Here is a 27,145-nt window from a genome sequence, read left to right as displayed (position 1 = left end):
CTATTCTTAAATCAGATTTATTTTCCATTTTTTAGTTTGATTTTCTATAAAAAAAGTGTTCATTCGTTTTTTTTAAACTATTATTTATTTTTTACCTTTTAGTTTAGTTTATCTATAGAAGTGTTTCTTTTTTATTTTTTTAAACTAATATTTGTTTTGTTTTAAATCAAAAAACGACGTCGATTGCCGTCAGCCCGATCTAAAAAACCGAAAAAAGTGTTTTTTCAGAATTACGTCGAAATTACTTGTTCGATCAATTAAAACTTGACTGTTTGTCATGGGGCTTTAAAAAATGCGTCGAATGTCGCAAACCACCTGAAAGTCGGTTTATTCATTCAAAAGTTATTGTGGTTTGAAAATTCAAAAAATAGTGTTTCATTGAATTTCTATCAAACTTTTGAGTTCAGAAAGCTCAAAATGACACAAAAATGATATTTTTGAGCTCAAAGAACTCAAAAACGTCATGAGTGCAATTTTGAGCGCTTAAGTATGAAATTAGCGGAAAGTTGCAGGGATGGCCTTCAGGGTCAACTGTTTTTCTTATTTTTTTTTATTTAATAATAACGATGTTCTAATTAGCAAATTGTATAACTCCATTTTAGAAAATCTTCCATTTGTTCGAAAAAATAATTAGATAAAAACTTATTCTTACTTAAAAAAACCATTTAATATTTAATAGAGACATAATATTTTGGTTTGGATCATTCAAAAAATTTATAATCTGACTATTGCTGCATCAAAATGTTAAAAAATTACTCTCTACAAAATAAGGAGTTAGACCAATTGCTAATTAGACCGTCGATAAACAGAATTAAGTTTTTTGTTTAAATCATTGGGTGGTTGTCGATTCGCGTTTCTTTGACATTTTATCAAATTTTTATCTCACAAAAACAATAATGACATTATTATTAAGGCGATTGAAGTAAGAATAGTAAAAACGGCGCGTAATAGCCCATCGGATCCGGCCTTTGCTTTCCAAAATGCATTGGACCGAGTTCGAGTCCGGCGTACGCCAATAAATATTTTCAATATTCAAGTGTATTATTCTGCTGAGCCCAAAAAGATAAAACGAGTTCCAATCTCAAAAAAAAAGTTTACCCCCTACCGTAGTCGCTCATGACCTTAGTAGTTTATGCGACTTGTAAAACAAACAAATTAATTAAAAGAATAGTAATAATTTTTAAATTTATACGTCATTCATTCGAGTTAATATTTTGAAAAATCGATTTCATAGAACAATCACTGACTAGAGTCTGCACACTTGAATTTTGAACAGTTGGTTACTTCTATGAATAAGTTATTATCAGTAATGTAATTGTCGAATTATCAGTCAAATCAATTAGTTTCAAATTCTTTATTTATAATCTGTATTTTCACTGTTCCTCACTAACTGCTTCACGCGGTGATGTATGACTTGAGAATATCAAAATATCGACTAATAATATTTCAATTTCCGAGAGTGACGTATCATCTTGAGCTAGGTTGAATTATTGAACGGAAACGTTTGTCATCGTTTCCCAATTTAAGTTCTTGCTCTCTAATTTTCTAATTACAATATTTTACAGAATATACACATGGGACACCAGCATTCAATGTACCATTCTCACTGTTTTTTTTTTTTTTTTTTTTTAGATACTAAAATAATAATTTAAACATATCATATTCCTCATACGTTCCATTGGAATTTATGACGTGATAAAATTACTAGGTGTTTTTACGATATTTATGGTATCGCTGAGTTGCCAAGTGTATCGCCTGAAGCGGTAAATTCACGACGATCCTTGATACTTTCTACTAAGATTTATTATCATCCTCATGGCAACTTTGTCTCTTGAATTTTTTCAAATTCTTCCGGCAATATTAAATTATACACTTGTTTTAAATTTTTAATATTCAATAATCAGGTTCTGATATAGATGAACAATTTACTTAGAAAAATATTAGAGACTACTTTTACCAACCTAACATCTGGTTTCATACAATGGTAATACTTTTATGGAGTTTAAAATTATGAGGATTATAATTATTATTAAATATCATAAGTTAGTTGGCTCATTTTGTTTTAGAGATGAGAATGTTGAAATTACAACTTAAAATATAGTATGTGGTTTATTTCAATTGTACAAGCAAGTCAATTACTGTATTTAAGAACGAATAGCCGCAGTTATGTACCTACTCAAATCTGAATAAGGTGAAGATTCATTTTTACAAAAACTTTTGTCAAACGTTAATTGAAAAAAAAAATTATCTACTGTGTACAGCAAAAATAAATTGATAGAATAATTTTATCTCTAATTTAATTAAAAGTAATTAATTTGATCTATAATTGGATTTTTATAGCCGACCAGCTTGCTATGATAAAGTACAGAATCAACGGTTATTGAATCTAAGATGGCATTCGGGTAAGGCTGCTACCAGAAATAAATTAATTAGATTCAAGCAAAGAAATATTCATCTGCGATTTTCGATACACTTGGCGCAATAAGTTAGATGAAAATACTTTAAAATATTAACCATTGAGTTTGCATCGTCACAAACTAGGAAAATTCGCACCATAAGCCACTAAAATTCTAGAATTCATAATATTGCATTTAGAATTTCCAAAACAGTCAAATTAAGCAAATAGTTTCATGCTATGAAACCGCTAATTTCCAAACTCCAGAATGGATATGTACCGTAACAAAATAGTTTGAACATTACTTGACTATCAATAATATACTCAACGGAATCCTAAATGCCGACTTATCAGAAGAAGAGACTTCATTACGATACCTTGGTTGTATATTGCAGTCCTCGTAAAGAGAAGGAAGGTTCCAACTAAGGAGCCGATCATCTCGAGACTAGAAACTCTATCGAAAGTCGGTTACTCAAAAAACTTGAAGCTAACCAATAGTCTAACGAGTTAGTATCAAGCAATACAGGTAAATCAACTTGCTCCGTGGGATTCTCAATATCAAACAGATATCTCGATGTCATTGTATACCAATCTTGTATAACCCATCGAGGAATTCAGGAAATCTCAAGACGCATGATCTCGTCACGAGATGTAATTAATATATATATATATATATATATATATATATATATATATATATATATATATATAATAGCACAAGTCAATTGAATACAATCAAACAGAAGCAAATAATAGAGACATATATTAATGATACTCAGCTCCATAGCCAGTTGTATTGATTCGTCGATATGGATATGTCTGGCGTATCTAAAGGTCAGTTTAAGCTTCAACAGACGACTTTTATAAGTAGATAACTAGACTGCATAATCGTTTAAAATGCAGTACTTTCAAATTGGCTTTGATAAATCTAAAAAATTCATAAATCTTTGTCTGTCGTCTCTGAATTTATTTCAAAACTTATCAATAATTTAATTGATCAGAAATTGTGCTAATAGAGTTGAGGTTATTACTTCACATAGCCGGTCAATTAGTTTAAATGAAAAATCGATGCTCATTCACTTTGCGAACGCGGCAAATGTAGTAGAACCCGTTAATATTATACACGTGTTATGATATTATATACAGCGGCCAGGTCGGTTGGCCGAGAGGAAAGCATGAGCTACTAAAGGATACCACTTTGATAGCAATATCAGAAGCATGGAAACCAGTTTTGAGCAATATGGTGAGTAAGAGACATGTGTTGATGTCATAAGTAGTCCGATATTGAGATTGTATTTTATATTTTTACAGGATATTGCAATGCTGTTGCAACGAATGTCAAAAATCTGGAAAACTATTGCAGTTTGAGAAGACAGGTGTGGAAAAATTTTGCTTACAGCGAAATGTAAAGATAAGTCAATTCGAAAAATTATGAGGAACATTGAAAGGAAATTTAGGATGCTAGATCGAACTCGGACGGTCTAAGTACTTTTCCGTAAGGAAATTTTTTGATTTGCTTATATATATATATCTAATCAAAGAGAAATAGAGAATAATGATAAAGCACCTCTTAGACTAATATCAACAACTCTAATTGAGGAGTTGAATTTCAAAAGGGTATCTTTTCATTTTTGATTAATCGAGACAAAATAGATATTCATGTCATAAGGCCGTAAAGTGGCGGTTTTCAGACAGCGACGATATTTCGATATGAGCTTAAGGTTTGTGGCGGGAAAGTTCGAAACGGGCGTAATTTTAACTTCCAAGACGTAGCCGAGGACGGAAATTTACGCTCGTTTTCGAACATTCGCGTCACAAACATTAAAGCGAATATCGAAAAAAAGTCGTTGTCAAAATCGCCACTAAACGGCCGAATGACATACAATATTTTTTTTTTATTATCGCTCCATAAGATTAACTTTTGAGGGATAAGAGGCAAACAATGACATATTTAAGTTTTATAAAGTTTTACAAGGGCAGAAAAACTTAATTTTATATTAAATATCTTTTTATTAATATTCATTTATGGCGTGGTTGATATTTTATTAACATTAAGTCCGCTTCATAATGAACTGCCAGCAGAAAAATAATTAGCGTCACTCAATAGTAACTGTTTAAAATTTACTTAAAATCATTGATCGGTACACTAGAATGTGACTTTTTTTGTACAATCTCTCTCAATTTCATCTGGGTGTACTCGAAAAGTTTGCAAAAAAAAGGAGGGGGTAAAACTTCACGGCCTAGGCCATGAAAAAAAGACGGTATGGTAGAGTCTCTAGAAAAGAGTCCCTTTACGGATGCCACCCAGCGCTCAAAAGTTGAACTTCTGGGGCGAGTATAACAAAAAACTGGTTATCTTCAATTATAAATATTTTTATTGAACTTTTTTAATTTAGCTATAAAGTGCTATGGATTATGAAGCTACAATTTGATTTTCATTTAGAAATCTTTATAATTCTCGAAGTATTTAATATTTAAAAGATCAAAAAACTGTTCTTTTGAAATATGAAAAGGTATACTTTCGAAAATCAATTCCTCAATTGCACAATAGACTTTTCCAATACTGTCTAATATAGAATAATGAAAAAATTATAGGCCAGTCGAATTAGTTGAAATCCCGAAATTACTCATCACAACTTCATTATCAATTTCGAATTTGTTGCGATTCTATTTATCCTCAAAGTACGAAACGATTTATTTCCAGCCCTTATAAAAAATTGACGACTAAAATGACTCTGGTTGATTACAATTATTCATATGGACATATATTATTCACTGAGAAATGTTAGCAATAATAAATTCTATTTAATATTTGCTAGCTGAGGTATTAATAAAATTCGTAATACTAGGGGATCATTTTTAATGCGCTTTTGTAAACATATTTCTTTGTGTAATATTAATTAACAGATTTTTGTTTAAAAGTGATGATGATGATTATGAAGTAATAACATGAACTTAAATTAAGTCGAAAACTATATGATTATAACCATTTCAATCTAACATTAAGCAACGCAATAATTTTGAGAATTTTACATAACGTGGTGGAAAGTTTATGAGGTCAGTGGTTCTCCAAAAAAGTTCTTAAAACTAAGTTTCAAGAAAGAAAAGTTTCATGCATGATATGATGATACCAAAGAAAAATGGGATATAGGATTACATTACCGCAGCTGTCGTTTAATAAGACATTCCATGAACATCAATTCGATGGGAAAAGTTTAACGTTTGCGTGACAACTTTCCATGGGAATTTAATTACCAAGCGCGTACGCAAGGACCCTGCAGAGGAGGCTGCTAATTAAAAATTGTTCAAACAGAGTTTCAGGAGTATCTATACTCCCACTACTGTAATGAAAAGCGTCTGCAACTGTAATGGAAAATGTCCGCAACCGGTGAAACTGTGTAATAGAAAATGCCTGACCGTGCTACTATTCCCAACTGCAAATGTAATCGAAATTGTCTGGTTTGTACGCTAGAGTACTTATGGGTGAATATATAATAGGTTGAGCTCGTTTTTTTCATTTTTAATTGTAGTCAAATTATAATAATAGAATAATAACTCATGAATTGTTAATTCGTTTGGGTTAATTTAAATTTAATGACTGGCTGGCGCAGCGCTTAATAATCATGAATAATCAGATTTAAAATTAAAACAAGTTGTCTATTCTGAGTGCATATAATGATTCAGTTGCATCTTTTTTAAAAAGACGGGGAAAGTTTGGGAAGTCGAAAAATTTGATATATTTTCAGACAGAACAAAAAAATTAAAGAAATCGTGGTTTAATTTTAGTTTCAAATTTTTCGTGACATTCCTCGCCGTTTGTAATAAGATAAATAGACCCCAACGACCAAAAAATTTTAATTTTTAATTAATTATCATAAAATGACAGCGAATCAGAAAGCAATTTTCAATACGACACAACCTTTGAACGCCTCGTTGGATTTTGATTTACTTGGCGTCATTCAACGCAGTTTTTCTAGTACAAAAATTGTTTCCAATCTTGAGACGATAAATCGAAGAATTAAAAAGTTATTTAAAAAAAGGATCATTTGAAAATTTTTAAATGGCTATAACTATCGAATATGCTATTCGATTTTGAGCAACTTGCAGTCAACGCAGTTTTTAAGTTAAAAAAAGTCTCTTTAAAAACTGGAGTTGATTAGTCAAATATTTTAAATGTTTTTTCAAAAAAAAATTTAATAGATATTTATGTCATAAGGCCGTGAAGTGGCGGTTTTCTGACAGCGACGATATTTTGATATGAGCTTAAAGTTTGTGGCGGGAAAGTTCGAAACGGGCGTAATTTTAACTGTTTAAAATCTACTCAAAATCATTGGTCGGTACACTAGAATGCCCATACAAAGTTCGAAAACCGGCCCTCGGATGGCCCATCGACGGGCGAAGGATACTGGTTGACGGCCGATCATTGGCGACTTTTAATGGCCCACGGACGGCTGAATGTCCAAATGATAACAACGGCCCATTAACGGCAGTTGATTATCGGCCGATTGTAAAAAAAGTTATCGGGCCGTTAATGGCTGATCATCGGCTGAGTATGTTAAAATAAAAAAAAAAAAAAAAAACTAAAAATTTAGCCGATATGCCGTAGAATTTTTGATTCCTATGGTCGTATTGGCGTTATGAAGTCAAGTAGTAGAAGATGTAGCACAGGAGCATCGATCCTAGTCGGATATTCTGAAAAAATTTTGAAGGTTAAGTGGAAGTGGAAATCGAACCTGGTTCGTCTGCGTGAAAGTCTCGATCATTACCGGCTGCGCTGCATGCTGGAATCTAACTGAAAAATTCTACTTAGCTATTTGAATTATTGAAATATATTTTATTACTACATATATAGATTATGAAATTTATTAGTACTCAATTTTGTCGATTTTTGTATAAAGTTTTTAAATGTCTGAAGACGATTATTTTTTTTTATTCTAAATTTAATTTGCACCAAACCTATTTAGGCTAATCCCTTATTAGAAAAAGAGATTCAAAAAGATTACCTCAATGTAAAGTGTATATCTATGTAGTAGTAAAAATCAAATCTTTTTCAATTTTTTCAAACAATTTTAATCTTTTTAAATCTCTTTTTCTAATAAGGGATAGTTGATCCTTCCAATAGTTATATGTTTGTTTAAAAAATTATGCCATCCTTTTCTCAAGTCAAACTTCAAAATCACATTTAAAATTTTTACTGTCTTGTTTTATTTACTCATTATTTTTGTTTAGATTTACGATAATCTTGTATAAAAGTTTATATATTTTTTTTATTTATTTATATAAGTTTATATATAACTTCTATTTGTATCAATAATAATCTTAAATAAACATTACAATATCTTTTTTCATTTTTTAAATATTATACTTCGCGTAATGCATCTCCGAAAACCCAAATTTGTGTTATTATAAAATAACAAATTGGCCAAGAACAGCCAGACTTTGGGCGATAAATGGATATTAATTGCAAAACATTAATGTCCGCAATAGAAGGCGACCAGCGTTTAACCAAGTATGGCCCGTTGACATATCCCTATAACTGGCCAATCGTTGGCTGCCAGATATCGGCCGATGGTTGGGATTGTTTCCATTAACGGCAACTTTGTATGGGTGTGACTTTTTTTTTTACAATCTCTCTCAATTTCGTCTGGGTGCACTCGAAAGGTTCGTAAAAAAAAAGGAAGGGGTAAAACTTCACGGCCTAGGCCGTGAAAAAAAGACGGCATGGTAAAGTCTTTAGAAAAGAGTCCCTTTACGGACGCCATCCAGCGCTCAAAAGTTGAACTTTTGGAGCGAGTATAACAACAAAAAATTTTTTTTTGTTTTCATTTTTCTAATATCATTGAAATGGTTTGACCGATTGACATCGAGATTTAATCAGCTCGAAGTCTCAATAAACACTTTCGAACATCCTATCATTTATCATGATAGCAGTTTGTTCGCTCTCAAGATATCGCACGACAGAATTTTATTTATATACACACATACACATACACACAGCCGGACATCCAGCCAGAAATAGTCGCTAAGGCTTTCAAGGACCTCAAACGTGAAGATCTGATGAAAACTCGCATTCTCCAAATCGGATCGAAATCTATAACTTTCTACTTTTGCAAATGATTAGTCTTCAAAGCGGGAAGTTAAAAAAAGGCACCGATAAATCGAATATTTCGGCAGCTGTAGTGTTTAATAGTGCAATGCATGCAGACATAGTAATCAACATCTATTTTAATTGTTTTTTCAATTAGTTTTTCTTATAATAAATGACGGGCTGTCCTGATGATTGATTAGTTTATCATCATACATGTGCAATTTAAAAATAAAGACAATTAAAGTCACGCAGATAGCTATTGAAAAGTAGCAGCGATGTTTTACTGCTCCATAGTAACCTGTGTTCCTGACAAGCATCCTATTACGTAGTTCTATTATTAAAGAAACAACAAAATATTAAATTTTTAATTCGATGCAACAAGTGGTAAGTATTCTGTCATATTTGAAAATGCTTTAAGTCACTGTGATTTTGCATACAGAGTAAAGTTCGTGCTCAAGTTCCTTACATACAGTTTTTGCTGTTTCTTTTCTTTCCATAACTTTTTTTTCTTAAAAACACAAGATTGCGTGCTTTAATAACGAAATCAGATACCAACTAGCACGACTTCGAGACATGCACATAAACTTCGTTGGCAATGACGAGCTGTAGTTCATTCACAATAAACTTAACTCAAAACTCTACCACATAATAGACATAAATAAGTATTAGCGATAGCTATTCGTTTTTTAAACGAAAAACTGCCATCAGTTGTATACAACTAGTACATATAAATTGATGAAAAACACATAAAATCGTGACATTTTTAGTGAAGTAATTACGAGCAATTTGTTTAAAAATTGTACGTGAAGATATTTATTACGTACAAACATTTATTGCAACCGGTAAACATGCAAAAACGTGATGAAAATATTTGTTGAATATTTTAAAATCACGTTGAAAGCATGCATAAAATTTTCAGTGTTACACAGAGAAGGAAAACTGTTCGAGTAAAAGCGATGTATTGGCGATAAAACGGTATATGTATATATATATATATATATATATATATATATATATATATATATATATATATATATATATATATATATATATATATATATATATATATATATGACTTAACTTACGTGCCGTTTTGTACTTGAGCTTCTCAGCATCTAGCTTCCAAATGGGTTTATTTGAAAAAAACAAATATAAATTTAAATAATAGATGTTTTTTAAATAAAAATGAAATCATTGATATGGGGACTTTGGTATCAAAAAATTCATCTCAATTATTTTTTTTCAAATTTAGTTTTTACAATCAGTTTTTAGATATTTTTAACTTCCTGCTAAAAAAATTGAAAATTTTTAAAAATCGGAAAGTTATTGTCTTTACCCCGTTTTCCGAAAATCGAGTTTTTATCAGATCTTGACGTTCTAAGGTCCTAGGAAGCTTCCTGACTATTCCCGCGATGGTGTCTGTATTTCTCTCTCTCTCTCTCTCTCTCTCTCTCTCTCTCTCTCTCTCTCTCTCTCTCTCTCTCTCTCTCTCTCTCTCTCTCTCTCTCTCTCTCTCTCTCTCTCTCTCTCTCTCTCTCTCTCTCTCTCTCTCTCTCTCTCTCTCTCTCTCTCTCTCTCTCTCTCTCTCTCTCTCTCTCTCTCTCTCTCTCTCTCTCTCTCTCTCTCTCTCTCTCTCTCTCTCTCTCTCTCTCTCTCTCTCTCTCTCTCTCTCTCTCTCTCTCTCTCTCTCTCTCTCTCTCTCTCTCTCTCTCTCTCTCTCTCTCTCTCTCTCTCTCTCTCTGTGTGTGTGTGTGTGTGTGTGTGTGTGTGTGTGTGTGTGTGTGTGTGTGTGTGTGTGTGTGTGTGTGTGTGAACCTCTCATAACTTTTAAACGACTTGGCTGATTTGATCGCGGTTGGTGTCATTTGAAAGAACTTGATCAAACTTAGATTTTGAATACAATTTGGACTGATTCTGACCGGTAGATTTTGAGAAGTCTTAAAAAAAAATACGAAAAAAAATTTTTTCAAATCAAGTTTTTTTTTAATAATTTTTAAACAGCTCTATCAATCAATTCCATAAACTAATCAGCTTTTAACATCGAAAAATCACGTCGATCGCCACCAAGCCAGTCAAAATTGGTTGATTCGTTCGTGAGTTATCGTTAACGAAAAAAATCGAATAAAATCGTTTTCTTCGAATTACATCGAAACTTCCGGTCTTATCAATTTGTGTTTAAAAATGTATTATAGAATTTGAAAAACTGAGTCAAATGTCGGCAACCGCGTGAAAATCGGTTCATTCATTCAAAAGTTATTGCGGTTTGAAAATTCAAAATATAGTGTTTTATTGAACTTCTATCAGACTTTTGAGCTCGAAGAGCTCAAAACTACACGAAAATTATATTTTTGAGCTCTTCGAGTTCAAAAACGTAATAAGCGCAATTTTGAGTTGCAGACATGGCCTTCAGGGTCAACTGTTTTCCTAATTTTTTTATTTAAGAATTTTCCGTTATTAATAATAGGCGTAATTCCCAACCCAATAATTGTCATAGCTACACCACATTTTTAAACAGAATCTGTCGTTGTTAGGTGAGATATTAGTATAAAGTACTGTTGTGTAATAACTAAACTATTAAAAGTTACAATGTAAATTCACTGAAAATTTAAGAACAACTTTGAATGAACATTGATATTGCACCCAGCCAGTAATCGAACCTGGACCTCCCCGATTACGCGTTGAGAGCTCTACCAGTTAAATTACCGGATCCGATTATGATTGTTTTTATTAATATTATTTTATAAAAAATTATAATGTAGATTCTAAACTGTTATTTAAATTCTTTAATTCAATATGAATTATTTATGAGTAGAATATTGCTTTTATCTCGGCCAATGTAATTTTGTATTGTTCTAGCTTTAGCAGGAAATGCATATCATCTAGCACATTTCACTTTGGACATAGCGACTCTAATTGCTATCGTGCTAAACGAGAACGGGGGTAGATAGATAAGTGGTTACTGTTTCATGTGTGCAAATACGACAAGATTTGCGTGTATCAGTAATGTGTCCTTTACTATGCCGCAAAAGCTTTTTACTTTACGACTCTGCTATACACACATATGTTTCCATCTATGTATGTAAACGTATATCCTTTCTCTCTCTCTCTTTCTCTCTGTTCTTCGAGTCACTACGTTCTGCGGCACTAATTCCATGTATTCTCCCTAGTATTAACGAAGAGCATGAATAATGATCGATATGGTACTGTTAGCAAGATAAAAATGGAGTATACAATTCAAATTCTATTCAAATCACGAATTTGAATGAATCAAAACGCTACTTTTGATGAAAAAAATAAAAAAAAAGCATGAAATGGATTTTAATTTTTATAATTTTTTCCACTACCAGTTTTTCACAAATTTGATCAAATTGAACGATCAATAATGATAATAAACAATTTAATTCACAACATTTGTAATAATGAAAATGCTGTTATCATTTGTGCCAGCATATTTGGGGATACAAATAAATTAATTTATTTGAAAACAATCATCAATCGTACTCCTATTGATAAATCATGTTTATCGATAAAATTTTTTTTTATTTAAATATTTCTCAGTACGTAGGTATAACAGTTGAAATAAAATTTTCAATATTTACTTTATAAAATCGAGTACAAACAAAAATTGTTTGTATTTAAACTTCGTTATTGAACAAACACCGTGAAGCATTGAATTCTACATAATACGAAATTATCAAATAAATTAAAACCTCCGAATAAATATACTCAGAAACAACGTTTATTGATTGAGCCTTTATGAACACATAAACTTTGATTTATATTTACATTTTAAACTACATTTTCACACTGAAAACTTCTTAGATAAAGTTTTATCAAGAATATGCAAACTAGATACTTTTTCTATTTTGCTACTTTTTGCATGAAAGAACAATCCAACTTGAAATATGTAAAGCATATGCTTTAAGTAAACAAAAAGTATCAAATGAAAGACGAAAAATTTTCGTATTTATTTACGCTGATCAGAGTTCAATACTATTGCTTCAATGACCGTTAATCATTCTTCGTAATGTTCTGTAATGTAAAACGGATGTGTTGTCTGAATTTCAGACCGGTAGAATTTATCCTTTTCTGAAAAGTTGATGGCCGGATGTCGTATTATTTTACGTCACTTCTGTGACTATTTTATTCGGTTGTTGATTGGTTGACTAAAATAGTGGCGGGATTTTTGAAAGAATGAAGGCGAGTGAAGCGAGCGTGTTATGTCTACACAGAAAAACAAGTTCACTTGAGCCAAGAAAATATTATTCTTTCTAATTATTTTCTTTAACAAAAAAAAATTTTTCTTTGACACAAGAAATTTCACTTATTCCAACAAATTAATTCTCTTGCTTTAAGAAATACGTATCTTGATCCAAGAAAATTTATTTAAGTTAAGAAAATCTTCTTGTTTTGAGAAAATTCAGCCTCTTACTCCAAAAAATTAAATATCTTGATAGTAAATTTTTATTAATATTTTTATTGACTAACATGTCAAATGGGAAGATCAAATAACATTGAATCATTTTTTTTTTCATTCAATATGTATAATTGCATGCTAAAATAATATAAAATGGGCATCAAATATTCAAGAGAAAAATTTTCTCAAGGTGAGAAAATTTTTTTCTCAGCTGAAGTAGGTAACGCTGCTTCCCTAAAGTATCTAAAAATCTTGATCAAATATAAACATTTATTGTATCAAGTATTTATGATAATTTGAATTAAGAAAAAATGACTTCCACTAAGAATAGAATTTCAAGAAAAATTTTTACTTCGGCCAACATAACTTCGGTCTTCCTTCAGGCACCCGAAAATTTTCTTGAGCCAAGAATTTTGTTCTCCAGTCAATAAATTTTTCTTTCTGTGTAGTATCTAAAAATAATAAAATTTCAAATCTTTTGCACTTCCATTTTCTCTTGCCAAAAATTAAACATGAAAAATTTTAGACATGTTTGAAAGTTATATTTAAAAAGATTCTTTTTTTTAATTAGATTTTTGGGATTTTTCAAAATCTACTGAATCAAATCGATTTGAAGTTTCATGCAATCGAATCACTATAGAATTCTTTCAAATACCAAAAACCGCGTGTGGATCGGTCAAGCTGCTTACAAGTTATGGAAGATTTACAAACACTCACACACACGCGCGTGTACGTGACCTAACGACATCTTCCGAAGAATAGTTTGCTAGGACCCCAAAACTTGGAGATCTGATGAGAACTCGATTTTTAATAAATATAGTTAAAAAAAACTAAAGAACACGCTTTTATAAATAATATCGAACTAAAAAGTGGAAAATAATTTTAAAAATAAACTCAAAAAAGTAGTATATAAAAAATACTAGCAGAACTGAGAGAAAAGCGTGGAGCGCCTTGTGCCATAATTTTCATATATCGAGCGCCCCACGCTTTTCTCTCAGTTCTGCTAGTATTTTTTATATACTACTTTTTTGAGTTTATTTTTAAAATTATTTTCCACTTTTTAGTTCGATATTATTTATAAAAGCGTGTTCTTTAGTTTTTTTTAACTATATTTATTTTTAACTTTTAGTTCAAAATATTCTTTAAAAGCGTGTTTTTTAGTTTTTTTAAACTATATTTATTATGAATTATTTCTTAGTCGTTCCATTTCATCTAATGCTTCGCTGTTACATAGGGTTTTACCCGTCAACTTGGAGCAATCAAGGTCCTCAATTCGAATCCCGTCCAAAGATCTGCATCGGCTGAGTGCTACGTATGCTTGTCCCGCAGCAAACAGCCGAGAACCCAGATAAATGACTGCATGATCAACTGAAATCGGTATGGAATGTTCCAGAAAAGTCTAGAAATTTCTGGAATGATCTAGAAAGATTCCAAATCGTGTGCAACGGCTGAAATCGGTATGGAATGTTCTAGAAAAGTCTAGAAATTTCTGGAATGATCTAGAAAGATTCCAAATTGTGTGCAACGGCTGAAATCGGTATGGAATGTTCCTGAAAAGTCTAGAAATTTCTGGAATGATCTAGAAAGATTACAAATAGCTTCGAGATATAACTTCGGGATGGTCATCAGAGGATTCCGGGTTAATGTACGGGTTTATCTGTGCCATTCCCGATGAAAACCTACGGAGGAAAACACCTGGTTTCGAGATATAACTTCGGGATGGTCATCAGAGGATTCCGGGTTAATGTACGGGTTTATCTGTGCTATTTCCGATGAAAACCTGCGGAGGAAAACACCTGGTTTCGAGATATAACTTCGGGATGGTCATCAGAGGATTCCGGGTTAATGTACGGGTTTATCTGTGCTATTTCCGATGAAAACCTGCGGAGGAAAACACCTGGTTTCGAGATATAACTTCGGGATGGTCATCAGAGGATTCCGGGTTAATGTACGGGTTTATCTGTGCCATTTCCGATGAAAACCTACGGAGGAAAACACCTGGTTTCGAGATATAACTTCGGGATGGTCATCAGAGGATTCCGATTTAATGTACGGGTTTATCTGTGCCATTTCCGATGAAAACCTACGGAGGAAAACACCTGGTTTCGAGATATAACTTCGGGATGGTCATCAGAGGATTCCGGGTTAATGTACGGGTTTATCTGTGCTATTTCCGATGAAAACCTGCGGAGGAAAACACCTGGTTTCGAGATATAACTTCGGGATGGTCATCAGAGGATTCCGGGTTAATGTACGGGTTTATCTGTGCCATTTCCGATGAAAACCTACGGAGGAAAACACCTGGTTTCGAGATATAACTTCGGGATGGTCATCAGAGGATTCCGGGTTAATGTACGGGTTTATCTGTGCTATTTCCGATGAAAACCTGCGGAGGAAAACACCTGGTTTCGAGATATAACTTCGGGATGGTCATCAGAGGATTCCGGGTTAATGTACGGGTTTATCTGTGCTATTTCCGATGAAAACCTGCGGAGGAAAACACCTGGTTTCGAGATATAACTTCGGGATGGTCATCAGAGGATTCCGGGTTAATGTACGGGTTTATCTGTGCCATTTCCGATGAAAACCTACGGAGGAAAACACCTGGTTTCGAGATATAACTTCGGGATGGTCATCAGAGGATTCCGATTTAATGTACGGGTTTATCTGTGCCATTTCCGATGAAAACCTACGGAGGAAAACACCTGGTTTCGAGATATAACTTCGGGATGGTCATCAGAGGATTCCGGGTTAATGTACGGGTTTATCTGTGCTATTTCCGATGAAAACCTGCGGAGGAAAACACCTGGTTTCGAGATATAACTTCGGGATGGTCATCAGAGGATTCCGGGTTAATGTACGGGTTTATCTGTGCCATTTCCGATGAAAACCTACGGAGGAAAACACCTGGTTTCGAGATATAACTTCGGGATGGTCATCAGAGGATTCCGGTTTAATGTACGGGTTTATCTGTGCCATTTCCGATGAAAACCTACGGAGGAAAACACCTGGTTTCGAGATATAACTTCGGGATGGTCATCAGAGGATTCCGGGTTAATGTACGGGTTTATCTGTGCTATTTCCGATGAAAACCTGCGGAGGAAAACACCTGGTTTCGAGATATAACTTCGGGATGGTCATCAGAGGATGACTAGGAAGGTCATCACCTGGGTTCTAGGTTGATAATAATCAAAATTTAAATAATATCATTATGGTAGTCTCTTTATGCAAAGGAGAGTTACATACAAACATACAGGTGAAGTTAATAAAAGCGTGTTAAAAAGCGTGTTAAAAATCATTGATTTTTATGGCGAGAAGTCAAAAAAGAATCTCATAGCTTATAACATATTCTAAACCATAATCTAGGCTCATGCTCAACTTCATTGACTGGTCCAATTATTTGATTGTGATTGATAGACAAATAAATATACTTTCCTATACTAATTTATAATATTATAAAGATACGAGTATAGATTTCTGTTATTAAACCAATTGATTATCGATTTTTTATTTACAGAAGCTATTCGAGTTAATACGGTTTAAATCTTAACATGTTGATATAGTATAGTAGTATATATGAACGTAATTTGTATTGTAAGCAAATGAAATAGAAGTAGCTAGTTCTACTGATAAAGATGAGAGGCACTTTAATTCGTGGTAAACTTGTTTTGGGTACTCATTCTGGATAATTTATAGAAAAGACACTCCCTACAGTCTGCCTTTAGACACTTTCACGACCGAGTTGTATGCTGCCATAAAATGCATGACATATACATATGCGCATAGTAGCAACATAGTTTTGCACGACTTATAATACCAAGCAGAGAATGCTTTGCTGAATAAAATTTTTCCATCTTTTTTTTAAAACTATTTTCATTTATACTTTTGTTTGTTAATAGACTTATAAAAATTTGTCATCTATCAAAGAGATGATTTCATACAATTAATTCTGTAATTATCGACAATTTGGACTCGAAAATAGCAGGAAGTTCCAGGAATGGCATGCAGGGTCGACAGTTTTTCAAAATTGTTTGTAGTAAACGTCTTAAACGGGAATGAATTCATGCTAAGAATCGCATACTGTTTAATCGAAGTAACGTGACTAGCAGTCATTAAACAACGCACTTTGTACTTTGTAAAAACTAATTTTATGTATAGTAGCAAACCTTTTTATTGCCACGCATTTCGCAGTGACGACGAGCCGATTTGTCGATTTAAAGGCTGTTTTAAAACACGGTACTACATTAGAGTATAGTAGGGCTTCTTGAAGATCAAGATAAAGACCAGTAAGTGTTCGTTTCGAAAATATGCAAGATACCCTTCAATTTTTAGTTCTCCATGCGTGTCTTAGCTATACCATGTGCAGCCATAAAATTACCGGAGGGATCGTTATCAAGCCGAAACTAAATGACTGGATTCATAAATTAATATTTCAAGATTGAAAATTTTTTATGCTAAATCATGCACCTGGAATACGATGAATCTACTCAATATGGAATTGCAAAAAGATAGCATGTGTCCTATGATAAAAAAAAATAATGTTGGTTGGTAACATTGGTACGAAATGGAAGAATTAACTTGATGTTCATTGAGGACAGTGCATTTTTCAACAGAAAATACAGAGAAAAATTCAGAGATACACGCATCCACATCGCGTGCTTCTGACAATCGCCGTAAACTTTTTTTCATAGTCTCTTCTACTATTCAATATACTGCTGTTATCGCGCTCACATGAAAACAATTGCTACTCGTGTAGAATTGAGGACAAAGGGAGTTTTAATCGTCAATACTTTTGATTGTCTGTATTAACATTGTCTGAGAAGGGTTACGATTTTTAATTATATAGTTGTAAATGCTAGGTTTGATAATATAAAAAATTTGGAAAACAGTTGACCCTGAAGGCCATCCCTGCAACTTCCTTCTATTTTCGTAATTAAGCGCTCAAAATCGCGCTTCCCATACGAAGTTTGGAAACAGGGCCTTTAATGGCCCATTGCTGCGCCCGAGATGCTCGTTAATGGGCGAGCAATGGCAACCATTAACGGCCCATGAACGGTTAGCAGCTGGATGATAACCTCGGGCCGATACTGGCGACTGACTATCGGCCAATTCCAGAAAAAGTTATTGGCCCATTAATGGCAACTGACTATCAGCCAACAATCGTAAAAGTTACTGGGCCGTTAATGGCAACCAGAAATGGCCCGAGTATGGCGAGAATCATCCACCCATTGATGACAACTAACTGCCGGCCGACTGAAACAAAAGTTACTGGGCCGTTATTGACAACCAGCAATGGATTAATTACAAAAAATTATTCAAAACCAATTGAATTATTATTAATAGGTAGATTTATTTGCTTTATAAATCATGGAAATTTTTACAGGTAGTTACTGTATTTTTATTATTAAACCGATAGAGATCGTTGTTTCCTCCCGTTCTCTCGGTCCCCGCAACCTGAAAGCCATCGGCCAACTTTCCCCGCGAAGTTTTTACATTCTTCGGAGTTTCCAAATTTTTCACTCACAACTTCTGGAATATGCAAAATAAATTATAATCAAAATTTTATTTATGACAAATATTTAATAATTGACGGGTTAGAATTAAAAGAGTAAAAGCATCAAGTGAAAAGTAAGAAGTAATTTTTTTCATGACATATGCAAAACGAAAATCAAACTTTAAAATAAATTTTAAGCTAAGAAAATGTTCTCTAAAAGGAAAAAAAATTTTTCTGTAACAAACACTCTTTTAACTCTAAACCATTCAAATAAAATTAAAATAAAAAGATTTTCTCAATACCTTTCATGCATTTGAAAGTTTCGGTGTTACTAAAATTTAATTTGCCGACACCTTTTACAATTTTTCCTGTACCAGAGTAAAATTTTTCAATATTCTTGGTTAAAATAGCAGACGCCATCTTATTAATGCAGCCCTTAACAGTAGTTTCCCCGTAAACGTTAAACCGAAACAATACAATCTAGAAATATAAAATATAAGTAAAGCAAATAGTAAGAGCCCTCAGAATATAAATTCAAACACTTACCAACGCTTTTTTTTTTGACTCGATATTTTTTAATTCCTCATCGAATTCTTGAAATTCTTCCAGTGTCTTCAAAGGAAGTGATACATCTAGGCTTGAAGTGGCCGTGGAAAGACTTTCCGGAGGTCTTGAAGAAATATTGGCGACAAGAGTATTTTTTATTTCCTCAAAATATTTCTTTATATCATACTGAAGGCTTTTTTTTTCATTCGTAAGATAACGGTGCAATGTTGTAGTCTGATCGTCAATTTTCTTTTTGATATATTCTTTCATAGAATCTATACAAAAAATATAAATTGAAAATAATTATTAAATAAATTTTTAATATTTGTTATTGGTAATTATAATTATTTAATAATTATTAAATAAATAAAAAATATAAATCCTTTGAAATAATTCTCATAAAAAAATTAATTTTATGAGATTTGAATTTACCGAAATCAAACACTTCATGAGCTTCAATAATAGGTGCTAACTCATCAGCTGCTTCCACTTCATCATCATCTAGTTTCTCTTCTGTAAAAAAAAATTCAATGTAAATCAGACTTGCGAAAAATAAATCATTTTTTTTATTAATTCGCAATTATCTCAGTTATCTTTTAAAATAATCAATGTCAATAGCTAAAAATTTTCAGATAACAAAAAATCAAGATTTAAATCGATATATTAAATTAAATGACAAGCTTTTTAATTATCAAATGGAAATGCAACTTTCAATTGAGGTTATTTAAATCATTAGTTAAGAATTAAGTTATTTATTATACTTGTATCAATTAATCATTTTTACTAATTATTTAATTATTAATTAAAACTCGTTTTCCAATAGATTTATTATTATTGCTTTAAAAATTATTTTAACTGTTAATGAAAAATCAATAAAAAAAAATAACATATTTATTTTTGATTTAAACTTTTTCTAAAAAAAATTGTAATACTATTATCTTGATCGACATAGATAAAAAAAATTCGTTAATTTATATTTAAAAAAAAATCTTGGTTATTATTTTTTTTACTTACTTTGTTTATGTTTTGAATATTTTTTACCACTAGAAGTTGAAGGATGATTTTCCATCGCTGGTACTGAGCGAAATTCGTCATTGATAGACTGCTTTGAGAATACTGTTGGCATAGTAATTTCTTGATTATGATCATCGTCAGTACTTCTGATCTCAATTGTCTTATAAGCCCGCTTAAGACGCCTTTTTCCTTTTGAATAGCTATCTATTTAAACAAAAAAATTATAGCTTTATTATTATTCATACTTAACTTGCTTAAGTACAGTTGAAAATAATTTATTTACCTGCATAAGTCAAAATTGTTACAGCATATTTTTCCCAATTTTCACACGCATCAATTAATTCTTGAGCATATTTATCTAGTTTATTGTACTCTTCAGAAGGTGGATATCGACAGAATAATTCTCCATCTTCTTTGTAATCCATTTCGACGGTACAAGATCGATGTCTTTTTTCCCAGTCGAATTTCCTGGGAATTCCACTACAACGTATGAATTTTTATCTTCAATGTCATCCATCTGTACTTTTATTTAATTATCAGTATTTTTATTATAAAAAACTTTACATGTATTTAAACAAAAATAAATTTTTATTATTAACCACTTTAGACACTTGACCACGCTGCTTCTTTATTTACCGCAAATATACTGAGAACTCGCGTCTCGAATTTTGTAGCAAATACCGGCAACACGTGACACTAACACTTACACCTGATGTCGCTACTGTATTCTTGGATAACCAGAGTTCATATATACATATATATATATACTCAACTATCCACGTATACACACATACTAATTCCCATACACAGCCGTAATACAAAACTGTATATGTAACAAAGTATACATATACATGCAACTACTTACACATATTTACACTTATACACTTACAACTATGAACACATGTTTTTACTATTAATAAATTAATTCAGGCATGAAGTAAGGATATTATACTAAACTTTTCATTGTTTTTTAATAAAAGACACTTATTTTGTATTAGGTTTGCTGGAAACAACTCTGATGAATCAGAAAATTTTTCTCCAACAAAAACACCAACATCCATTGAAACAGTAGGGTACTCAAACAGCGTATTAGCATCCATCACATTACGACCGAGTACATATATATTTTCAATTTTAGGTCTTTTTTTATTTTTTTTAGTTACCAACAGTTTGTCAATCTTGACAACTGTGTTATTTTTTAATAATATTATATTATCAGGCTTAGGGTGGGTCAAAAAAATCGAATAATTTATTTTTGACTTTATACTCTGAAAAATAGGTTCGTAGACACCTAAAAAGAATTCTCTCCAAGTATAAGCTCTTAATTATAACGGGAAGGTCCTCCGCTTTGCGGGTTTCTATTTTTTTCGAATAATCAGATAAAAAAATTTATATCTCGCTTCCAACTGCTTGGAAAAATATTCCGTGACATAGATTTTGTGAGAAATTGAATGCTTTACAAAAAAGGTCTCTTATGACTTTTTCAAAAACTCAACCGATTAAAAGATATTCATAGTTGAAGTTTGGCTATTTTAAGGAAAATATTCGTTTTTATTATGAATTTTATAAGTCGATGAAAAAAATTATTTCGGATTGCGGAACTCATGATTTTGTAGGAAATTTACTGCTCTACAAAAATGGTCTCTTATGATTTTTGATTAAGTGAAGCCGTTACGAGATATTCATCGTCAAACATTAACGAATATCAATATTTCCAGTTTTTGATCAATAATTCGATAAATTTTAATTTAAACTATGAGTTTCAGGAAAATTTACATAAATTTGAGTTTCGATCGATAAAGAAATGTTATAATAAGTTAGATAAAGAATTATTGGAATTATCATTGATTTTCCTTGGAGAAATGCCTCAAGAAAAGATTTCTTTCAAACGTCCTGGTGCTGTTCATCATGCTAGATGGATGGCTAAGGCCATTTATAGTTTGAAAATGTATCTATTCAGAGATGAATTCAAACTCTCTCAGAAAGAATTGCATGGTCTTCGTCATTTCTGTATTTTTATAGTCACATTGTATTTAAAAGCTTGGTTTTCATCAACTTCTGCAACAACTGCTGCTTATCATGACTTGCAGTTTATGAAAAATTTATTGGAGTACAAAAATATCAATCCTTTGATTTCTTCAGCTACGTGTGAAAAAATGATTTCGCACTTATGGTATTTGAGCGATGAACTTGCCATTTTATCACTGTTTGACGATGGCGTTCCATTAGAAGTAAAAAAGTATTGTTGAAGCTGTTAATACTCGTGAAGGTACAGATTCTAAAGCTAAAAGATTTGTAATTGCTAAAAAGATTTGAATTCATTGGCGCAGAGAACTCTGAGTGACTTTGTGTCTAAAAAGTCATTAAATCTTTTCAAAATCTTCGATCTACCGTATGACTTTCTTGATGTCGATGTTGAATTATGGCCTACTAATGAGAGTTATCTCGAAAATAAAGAATACTTTCAACAACTAAAAGTTGTCAATGATTCAGCAGAGCGAGCTGTTGCATTAGTCAGTGAATATAATCAATGCTTGACAAAAATGAAGAACAATTCCAGTACTTATTGCAAGTTGTCAAAGAACATCAAAAAACATTCCCAAATTGTAATAAAAGAAATTATTTATAGTAATAGCGTACTGTTATGTTAAAAATATAGACAATTATATTGCAATTGATAATTCAATAAAAAATTTATCTATAAAAAAGTTAAATATTGGTTGTTTCTCACTTGATTCAATACTTTTCATATTAAATTTGACAAAGAAATATGTCATTCACTTCAAATTAAACTAATCATTGGCTATATGTCGAAAAAATGCTCTAATTTCTTGTTTTAATGCAATCAAACAAGCTCAAGACTGAAAACAATATTAAAAAATTGTTTATAACATTTCTTTATCGATCGAAACTCAAATTTATGTAAATTTTCCTGAAACTCATAGTTTAAATTAAAATTTATCGAATTATTGATCAAAAACTGGAAATATTGATATTCGTTAATGTTTGACGATGAATATCTCGTAACGGCTTCACTTAATCAAAAAATCATAAGAGACCATTTTTGTAGAGCAGTAAATTTCCTACAAAATCATGAGTTCCGCAATCCGAAATAATTTTTTTCATCGACTTATAAAATTCATAATAAAAACGAATATTTTCCTTAAAATAGCCAAACTTCAACTATGAATATCTTTTAATCGGTTGAGTTTTTGAAAAAGTCATAAGAGACCTTTTTGTAAAGCATTCAATTTCTCACAAAATCTATGCCACGGAATATTTTTCCAAGCAGTTGGAAGCGAGATATAAATTTTTTTATCTGATTATTCGAAAAAAATAGAAACCCGCAAAGCGGAGGACCTTCCCGTTATAATTAAGAGCTTATACTTGGAGAGAATTTTCAGAGTATAAAGTCAAAAATAAATTATTCGATTTTTTTGACCCACCCTAATCAGGCTGTGTGGAATTTAAATAGATATTATTGATAATTACACTCTTAATGATCACATATTTTATTTCTTCGTAAATAATATGTTCTGAAACTTCATCAATAACACATTTTTTAATAATGTAGTGTTTTTTAATTTTTAGTTTCTCTTCATGTTCTAATTCAGATAGTCTATTTAAAATTTGTGTTAAAGGTTGGTAAGGTGATTTCACAAGTTTATTTATTTTCCCGATATGATTTTCACCCCAAAATGCTGATATATCGCTTAGTCGTAAATTTAAATTCAACGCATCATCGGCTAGATGAATTAAATTGTGATAATTTGAAGTTTGTGATTGTTCACCGTATAGCGATGGTAATAAAAAAAAGAATTTTCTCAATAATTCTTTCGCATAATTATTAAATTTGATCATTAAATCTTTACAGTGTAAAATTCGACAGGCTACAAACAGCAGTAAAAAATGATCGTATAATTGTTTGGATAAAGTATTTTTTAACACAACTGGCCCACAATATAATAACACAAAACGATATTGGGTCGCTTTCCACTTCGCTAAATCATTAATATCAAATTTTTTGCGTTGAAATTCAGACGATACGAATGGGTTAAGCGATAATAATTTTAATCGCAGAAGTTTCACTTCTGAATTTCTTAAACGTGCTTTACTTTTCCGCAATATCCAGGATTCCAATAAGTTTTTCATTATTCCTAAATACAATAAATGCATTGAATCTAATACAACGTGCTTTACTGGATCAAAACCAGGTAACGTCGTGAGCAGAGACTTAAAATCGCCTTTATGGTGTTCGGCTTGAGTCTGTTTTTTGAAAGATTTCTTGGTGCGAAGCTGACAATCCATTTCAGGATAAACTCTTTTCTTTTTACGTTTTTCACCAACAGATACTCCTTTTGTGATGCATCTCTCACACGCATAAAAAGTACCTGCAGCTTTGCAGCATTTGATGTACGTCCTAGCTTGCGAATCTGCGATAATGGCTATTAATTTGAAATCATATTTTTTTCCATCTATAGAAATACCTGAATTAATTAATTTCTTAGATTCTTCAATAAAATCCGACAGATACTCGTTAACATCAGTAGGCTTAGAGTCTCCACAATAAATCGCAGCAATGAACGGATGTGTCATATATTTTTCATTAAATATTTTTACCGTGATTGGCCACAATTGAATTTGCGAATTTTTATAAATTTGCATACCATCAATATGAACTATTATTTCAATTGTATCCTCAACAAATATATTAGGAGAAATAATTTTTTTCAGTCCATTTTCTATGCCTAAATATTTGTAATCACAATTGGAACCTTTCAGGCTTACGATTGATTGGCTCACATGATGATGTTTTGTCTGTAACAATGCCTGAGCTGTCTTAGGCAAGGTTGGATGGTCCTCTTCTCGTAATAAAATTAGCAACTCAGAAATGACATTCAATTGTAAACTATTTATATTTTTTAACGCCCACTGTCGAAGTTTTTTTAAAACTCTCATTTACGTTTACAGTTTCGTCTATTACACTTTCACTATCGGTATCACTGTTATCATAACTAAATTCACTACTATTATGATCATTATCATCACGATGGCACTCAGTTTGGCTTATGACACTACCATTACTATCATTATCACTATTATATACATTTTCAGCACTTGAAGAATTTTCTTCTTGTTGCTGAATACTATTTACACTTTCCGGGTTATTTTCACTACCATCATTATTTACAAAATCTACCCTATTTACACTATTACTTCCAAGTTTTTTTAGTTCTCGAAATTTTTTTACACGCTTATATATTTTAGACATAGTGAAAATAATTAATATAAAATTTGATGTTAAATGTATGTCAAAACACAAATAATGTTACGCAAATTAAAAAAAAAAAAAACACAGCATTGAGTCAGCTGACTGTAAATTTACTGCGCATGAGCAACAAATTCAGTATCGACTGTCGATCAAACACTACGTAGGGGTGAGAGGGGTAAAGCGAGCCATGGCCCCAAGTAATCGGGGAAGTGCACTTGAGCATCATAAAGACAAAAAAAAAATATGTCTATTTTTTAATTTCTGAATCTGAATAATGCTTTAGCGAACAAAAATAAAAAATTGGGGTACCCATTTTACCCCCAGGAACCCATTTTGCTTCCATGTCCCCTGTCTAGAAATATCAAACAGTTGCTAGTAAAAAATTAAGCGTAATTATAATTTGTACGAGGAATAGATGGCGGCCCGTGAAGAGCCAGATATGGCCCGTTAACAGTGTCCAACGCTAGGCCGAGCATTGATAATCAGACGTTGGCCGATGAACGGATATTAAATAAGTATCATTTGTATAGGGAATCAATGGCGGCCAGTAAAGAGCCAGACATGGCCCATTAACAATGACCAATTATTGGCCAAGCGTTGACGGCCAGACATCGGCCAATAAACGGGATTTTCGCCATTGATGGCGACTTTATATGGGTTATTACGTTTTTGAACTCAAAGAGCTCAAAAATATAATTTTCATGTAGTTTTGAGCTCTCCGAGCTCAAAAGTCTGATAGAAGTTTGATAAAACACTATATTTTGAATTTTCAAACCGCAATAACTTTTGAATGAATGAACCGATTTTCACGCGGTTGGTGGCATTTGACGCAGTTTTTCAAATTCTATGATACATATTTAAACACAAATTGATAAGACCAGAAGTTTCGGAGTAATTTGAAAAAAAAAAAAACGCTTTCATTCGATTTCTTTTGTCAACGTTAACTCACAAACGAATAAACCAATTTTGACCGGGTTGGTGGTAATCGACGTGATTTTTTGATGTTAAGAGCTGATGAATTTTTAGAATTGATCGATCGAGCCGTTTAGAAGTTATTGAAAAAAAACTTGATTTGAAAAAATTTTTTTTCATAGCTTTTTTAAGATTCCTCAAAATCTATAGGTCGGAATCGGTCTAAATTATATTCAAAATCTGAGTTTGCTCAAGCCCTTTCAAATGACACCAACCGCGATTAAATCGGCCAAGCCGTTCAAAAGTTATGAGAGGTTTCCATACATACACACATACACACACATACATACATACATGCAGACACAATCGCGGGAATAGTCAGGGAAGCTTCCTAGGACCTCAAAACGTCAAGATCTGATAAAAACTCGATTTTCGGAAAACGGGGTAAAAACAATAACTTTCCGATTTTTGAAAATTTTCAATTTTCTTAGCGGGAAGTTTAAAATATATAGAATTAAACGATATTTCATTTTACGTTCAGAAAAAATCGGAAAATTCGAAAGTTCATGACTGATAATGTTCACTTTACCTTTAATAACGGTTCTTGCATTGTAAAGTTTTCGCGGTATAGTTTTAATTTATCGGAAAAACTTATGTATAACCCAGTCGTATATAACCATTTAGTTTCTCTAGTCATTATTGATGACTATTGCCTTCGACTATAAGTTACTCTGCAAGCTCGAAAAACGGGAAAAGCACACTAAGCTTACAGGGGTTAAGAATTTTAGTTAATTTTACTGACTCTTAATGTACTGCCGGAATATTTCTTCGCGTGTTTACTTTCTCAGTATACAGTATTTAGAATACCGTATATATAAACATATAAACTAATAAAATGTAAGTAAGGAAGAAGAGAAGTTGGTATAATAGGCAAACGGCGTTCGACGTGGCGAGAAGCGGCTAGTCTTACGTTAATTTATCGTACGTCGCACGCCTAGCTCTTTCAC

General features: G+C 32.1%; 3 protein-coding genes across 5 annotated transcripts in view; all 3 read right to left on the bottom strand.

The window, feature by feature from the left end:
• Positions 1-27,145, bottom strand: part of Sli (slit guidance ligand) — a 303,228-nt gene that overhangs the window by 222,790 nt on the left and 53,293 nt on the right. The window lies entirely within an intron of this gene.
• Positions 18,231-27,145, bottom strand: part of LOC141525696 (uncharacterized) — a 131,600-nt gene continuing 122,685 nt past the window's right edge. Inside the window, exons 3-8 of the mRNA XM_074240260.1 lie at positions 20,238-20,434; positions 19,955-20,158; positions 19,373-19,453; positions 18,941-19,215; positions 18,697-18,874; positions 18,231-18,429 (exon numbers count right to left, since the gene is read on the bottom strand). Coding sequence (XP_074096361.1) covers positions 18,305-18,429; positions 18,697-18,874; positions 18,941-19,215; positions 19,373-19,453; positions 19,955-20,158; positions 20,238-20,434 — 1,060 coding nt within the window. The 3' untranslated portion in view covers positions 18,231-18,304. The remainder of the gene's footprint in view (positions 18,430-18,696; positions 18,875-18,940; positions 19,216-19,372; positions 19,454-19,954; positions 20,159-20,237; positions 20,435-27,145) is intronic.
• LOC141525659 (uncharacterized) lies at positions 20,392-24,913 on the bottom strand. The gene is made up of 2 exons (XM_074240220.1): positions 23,447-24,913; positions 20,392-21,140 (listed from the first exon to the last, which is right to left on the bottom strand). Exons 1-2 carry the CDS (start codon positions 24,911-24,913, stop codon positions 21,114-21,116), a joined length of 1,494 nt encoding a protein of 497 aa, XP_074096321.1. The 3' UTR covers positions 20,392-21,113.

The sequence above is a fragment of the Cotesia typhae genome, unplaced genomic scaffold (assembly GCF_013202065.1).
Source record: "Cotesia typhae breed Kobodo isofemale line unplaced genomic scaffold, CoteBio_Ctyphae contig_27, whole genome shotgun sequence".
Lineage (NCBI taxonomy): Eukaryota > Metazoa > Arthropoda > Insecta > Hymenoptera > Braconidae > Cotesia > Cotesia typhae.
The sequence above is the reverse complement of the archived record's forward strand: the minus strand, read 5'-3'. Positions and strand labels throughout refer to the sequence as shown.